Genomic DNA, 5,714 nt, shown 5'->3' on the forward strand with positions numbered 1-5,714 from the left:
CCCTTTACTGAAAAAGTTTGCCACCCCCATGTCTAGAACAATGACATTAGCTTTAAAGCTAAAGGAATTAATTTAGACAAAAGAAAGGAGGGCTTTGTCGTCCTATGGGAAATGAATTTGAAATCTTGCCATCCTAGCTTATGATGGCGACTTGAATGAGACAGGTTCAAGAAGCTCTAGCAAGGTATTTTATTTGTGACACTTGACTCCAAAGGAACTTTAGGAGTTGGGCCCCAGTCCCAAGCTAGTTCAGTCTTGCTGAGATTTCAAACGAGCAAATGTTTAATGATCATGGGCATTGCCCTCCAAAGCTGATAGTGGAGGAGAGCAAGATATGTATGCACAAATGGGGCAATTTGAGAGTGGTACAGTGGAGGTAACATGGCAATGTGCTCATTTCCCTTTTCTTTTCAGTGCTGGAGTTGGAAGGACGGGCACTTTCATTGCCATCGATCGTCTGATCTATCAGATAGAGAATGAGAACACTGTAGATGTGTACGGGATTGTGTATGACCTTCGAATGCACAGGCCCTTAATGGTGCAAACAGAGGTGAGGCCAACATCTGTGTCTCACAGTCTGCCCTTGCCGTCCTTTTTCAAAAGGTTTCACCTGTGTTAAACTGTTTCACCCTTCCAGATCTATCTGGCTCTTGATCATGACATAACACTGGATTTAAGACCCTAAACTGACATGAGGTTGAACTACTTGATAGTGACACATGGTGCTTGATATCAGCATCGGCACTACAAACCTACATAGTGTTAGGATCCTTACCTGGCTGCCAGGAACTCACCAGATAATCTTAGCAAGTCTCTCTGAACTTTGGCTTCTGGATTTTAAGCTCATAAAACTGAAATTTTCACTCTTTGTTTCTAAGAAGCTCTCGCCATCTCTAAACTAAGCTAATGAGGACTTATCAAATATTAATGATATGAAGTAGCATAATGCTGCTTTAAGCATTCATATGGCACTGCAACCTCACTCAGCTTTGTGAATGTCAGTTATATAGCTACAGGAGGTTGCTGACCACGTGAGAAGATGAATGCTTGACGTCTACAATGTCGTTTGTGCAAGACTGTTGGATTTGGCTTTCCTTGAAATGTTCCAAGTAAATACTGTTTTCGAGGCATGTTCTCAACAAATATATTGGGAAATAGCCTTTTTCAAAGTTGTAGGGTGACCAAGATGAGAGCAGAATATTAATTTCGTATCAGGCTATTGCCTTGCACCAGTTTAGAACTCTGAATATACTCTCTGTCTTGAATCCGGCAGGGAATGTTCTAGAAGCCTGGGCACATCTCGTGCTTTGTGGTGAGCGGTGTGGTCGAGGTGGAAGGAGTGGAATTCCCCTCCTGGGTTGGTCAGAAGAGACATTTTCTTCTTTCTGCTGTGATTATATAGAGGAGTAGTTCTCAATCTTTTATCTTATTTTGAGAAACATCGAAATCTAGTACCTGCCTACAAATTCTTTTCACGTCCTTTTTTATATTTTGAAAATAATATAAACCTGTCGATATTAAAAAATCTGACAATACAAGGTTATATAGGGTATATATTTCTCTTTTTCTTTCTCTTCCCCAGTCCCACTCCCTGGAGGCAGTTTGGGTAAATCTTCATAGGCTTCTTTGTGCTCAGCTATAGAAAAATACATATACGTATACATACATGGAGTATTTTTTAAAAATTAGATCCTGTTTTGTATATAATGCCCTGTGATTTTTTTCTCTTATAGCATCATGGGTCTTTTTCCGTGTTAGCATATACCTCTTCTTCCTCTTTTTAATGGCTGCCTGCAGGTTCTGGTATGCTTGCCTGCAAGTGTGGTCCTCACCCAACTCTTACCTCCATCAATCCTTCTTTAACTCACCCCCTCTGTTGAGAACCACAATTTACTCCTTATTCTGCACATCCTCACGAGCCAAGAAAGTATTGAAAGACTTTGATCATTTAAACGTATACGTGCATTGTCACCTCCACATTCTTTTCTTTGCCCTTCCCCAGTTATTCTGATATTTCTCTTTGAGCGTGAAACTGCACACATAACATGTGACAGATGAGAAGTTGGGGCCGTCAGGGTCGGTGAACAAATCAACAACATTCTTGGTTGCCAGTGGGTTTGAATTCACTTTTCCTTGAGAATTAGGGAAACCCAACCAGGAAAAGTGAGCTACAATTTTTTTTCTTTTTCGAAACAGATTTTTTTTTTTTTTTTTTTTAAGAAGACTGTTTTATATAATTCAAATGCTAAAGCCAGGATCACATTGGGTTGAATATATTTAAGTGTCAGTGGTCTATTTTTACCTGCTGTGTCTTCGAAATTGAGGGCTGGAAATCTGAAAGTAACCTCCAGGACCTGTGCTTATTTCCTTTCTCGTCTTCCTTTTCTAATAGGACCAGTATGTTTTCCTCAATCAGTGTGTTTTGGATATCATCAGATCCCAGAAGGACTCGAAAGTAGATCTCATCTACCAGAACACAACTGCAATGACAATCTATGAAAACCTCGCCCCAGCGACCACGTTTGGAAAAACGAATGGTTACATCGCCTGATTCCAAAGGAAAACCTTTCCGGAGTTCACGAGGCCATCACACCCACAGCACAGGAAAATGCCTCGGTGTTGACATGTTTCTATATGTCCAGTATCTTAATTCCTTGTTCTGTTCTTTAGAAGTCATTGAGGGTATGAAGCTGTACACATAACATGACGGCAGATGAGAAAGCTAGCGCTGCCCGGGGCTGTGGATGGACGGCGAAGCAAATCAACCACATTCCTGGTGACCAGTGGGATGAGCTCACTTTTTTTTTTTTTTCTTGAGAATTACGGAGAACCAGGAAAAGTGAGCTATGATTTTTTTTTTCTTTTTCAAAACATTTTTTTTTTTTAAAGACTATTTTATATGATCCACATGCTAAAGCCAGGATTGTGTTGGGTTGAATATATTTTAAGTATCAGAGGTCTATTTTTACCTACTGTATCTTGGAATCTAGCTGATGGAAAGCATGTAACTGTGGATGATTATCACTTCGGGAGGGGAACGTGGCGCCTCTCCTGCCTGGGTTTTCTATTTGAACATGTGCCTTTTCTGAATTATGCTTCCACAGGCAAAACTCAGTAGATATCTATATTTTTGTATTGAATCTCTTAATTGGAATATGTGGAATATTTAAACGGTAGTGTAGTATCAGAAGTTCAGCCTTCTCAGTAACATTCCTGTTCTTGCCGGATGAGAGGAGGCGTCCCCACCCCAACTTCCCTCCCCCCGCCCCGCCTCGTTTTGTGCTATCTTCTCTCTTCCCTCTTCCCTCCCAGTTTTCCCCAAAGACACAACTGTTGGTCACATTTTCAGCCCACCGGTTGAGTGAGAGTGGAAGCTATCACCTCGAGAATTTCTGGGGGGGAAGCAAAGGAACCCCTACAGTAATGCACGCTCCTTTTCTTGTCCCTGTTTTATGCTTTTTCTCACGTCGTATTTGGTAAGAAGGATTATTTAAAGGTGCAATATGTGACTTAGTGATTCATGATACTCTAGATTTTTAGTAATGTTTTACTCAGGTTGGCATTTTATGTGTGTTTGTGTTTCCGTGTACGTGTGTGTGTGTTTAAAAGTGTGGCAATCTGTGAACACTTCTTTGTGAAAAAACAGTGTCAAATTAATCCCTCCTTCAAAGTCCACTGGCTTTAGTCTGTCTGCAATGACACATATCGCTATCTACTGTGTATATATATACATATATATATGTGTGTATGTGTATATATATGTATATATACACTAAACTCTTAAAAACAGTCATTCCTTTGAAATGAGATGTACAAAGTTTGAATTTGTATCAAAGATGTAATTATTATTTTTAAAACCTTTTCACTATACTGCTGCTGTAATTACTTTGATTTTAAAAAAAATGTAGATTAACTTTTTTTTTTTTTTTGCTTCAGGTGTATATCCACCAAGAATTTCAGAATTTATGTGGATTTATTTTATTGGTACATAATCTGTAAACTTCTCAAGGCATTAACATGGAAGGATTTGTTTCTTTTTATTTCTTATTGTGGCTCAGGTTATATTGTGAAGAAGTTTTGAGTTTATCCTCCAACAGGCAATGAAGTATACAAGGTCTTCTGAAGGAGTTTTATGAAGTCCCTGGAAGCCTGTGGCTGTTTGCTGCAGTCGTAAATCCTGCTGTAAACTCAGGACGAATGTGTCCTGTTGAAGATGGGAGTGGGGTCTTCTCTCCGTGTGCCCTGGTCCCTGTGGACCTGTGGGGAGCCTGTCTCCTGACCCTGCCATGCTCCTCAACTCACCGGCACTTTGATGACTGACGGGACCTGTGAGTGGGTGTTTTAGGGCCGTGAAGGGTGAGCGATGACATACTGGCGGCCCCTGATTAGTTTCAGAGGTTCAGTGCTGCATGTCTTTGTTCCCCTTCCCCCTTGAGGTACTGAAAGGGTTAAAAGGGGAGGAGGTGGTGGCGTCATGTTTTGGGAGGACCTTACTTCCCGAATGGAAATTGCACTTTTCTTCGCTGACGCCTTTGCTCCATGTGGTAGTGAACGGTTCATTCGCTATCTGGCCCTTGGAGGAACGGTTGGCCAGGCCAGACCAGGCCCTTTCAACGCAGCTTCGGAGGGGCCTTTGGCTCTGTGGGTCTGAATCAGGGAAGCCATGCCGTCCCGGGGTGTGAGCGCAGCTAGTTTTGGCTGGATTGCCTCCAAATCTTGACACTCTTCAGCCCCTCAAAGCAGACAGACCTTGGAGAGTTCCAGAACTTCATTCTGAGGTCCCTGTTCAGGTAGCTGTTCTGTGGGCCACACCCCTTCTCGCTCCAGTTTGTCAGGAAACCATTGTGATGGGTGTCTTGTTGTCAAATCCCAGGAAAATGCTGTCCCCTGCATAGCAGTCATCGCTGCCATGAAGTGGGAGGGAAGGACTTGGCTCTAAAATTGTCTTTAAAATTAATGAAAACAGTAATTATAAACATGAAGCATAAAAGCTCAGAAAACAGAAACCCTTCTCCTTTCTGTCTGGTGTGGGCTTGGGAAATGGGCCACTCCCGGATGTTGTCTGGATTCCAAGTGGCAGGTCACACAAAGGTCATGATGCTTCTGTGCATCCCGAAGATGCCCAGGGAAGACAGCCTGGGGTGGGGCCAGTGGGGCGCTGAGGGTATTTATAGCACAGTGATCAAAAAGGGAAGATTAATGTGTAAATACAAGGGACATATGGGCCGGTGGTTGGTCATAGGAAAGAGGAAGGTGCTTTTGAGCTCCTGCCCCAAACCCTCCCAGGAACAAGGAAATGAAACGTGAGGATGCGGTGGAATTGTGGAGACAGTGTGGTTGCCCCGCTTTAGTATTTGACAGTTCCATACAGAGAAGCAGACAGGGCAGGATCAGTGGGCGGTGAATGGGCTAAAGATTAGTGGTCAGTGTTTGGGAGATTTGGGCCATTGATCTCTTCTCGCCAGAGCTTGGCCATTTTGCCTCCAAAGTTAAATCTAATGATGACTTGTGCCAGGAGGAAACGACATCTGGGGTCCATTCCCGGTGGCCATGGAGTGACCCCCAGCTAGGCTTCGGCCTCACTGGATCTGGGCTTCATCAAGTCAGAAGCTCCTGGGGTTTGGGGGCCCCCTTTGCAGCTGATTCACGTTTGCTTTTCATCTGGGATGAAAAAGCCTGGTTTCCTTTTGAAATGCTTGATTGTGCTTATTGAG

The 5,714-nt window shown here is 42.8% G+C and overlaps 1 protein-coding gene across 1 annotated transcript in view; it reads left to right on the plus strand.

Annotated features, from left to right (window-relative positions):
- The window catches only part of PTPRJ (protein tyrosine phosphatase, receptor type J), a 45,043-nt gene extending 40,080 nt beyond the window's left edge, over nt 1–4,963 (plus strand). Inside the window, exon 22 of the mRNA XM_023528794.1 lies at nt 2,393–4,963. Coding sequence (XP_023384562.1) covers nt 2,393–2,551 — 159 coding nt within the window. The 3' untranslated portion in view covers nt 2,552–4,963. The remainder of the gene's footprint in view (nt 1–2,392) is intronic.
- Nucleotides 4,964–5,714: the final 751 nt, after the last annotated feature.

The sequence above is a fragment of the Pteropus vampyrus genome, unplaced genomic scaffold, assembly GCF_000151845.1.
Source record: "Pteropus vampyrus isolate Shadow unplaced genomic scaffold, Pvam_2.0 Scaffold31, whole genome shotgun sequence".
NCBI classification, from domain to species: domain Eukaryota; kingdom Metazoa; phylum Chordata; class Mammalia; order Chiroptera; family Pteropodidae; genus Pteropus; species Pteropus vampyrus.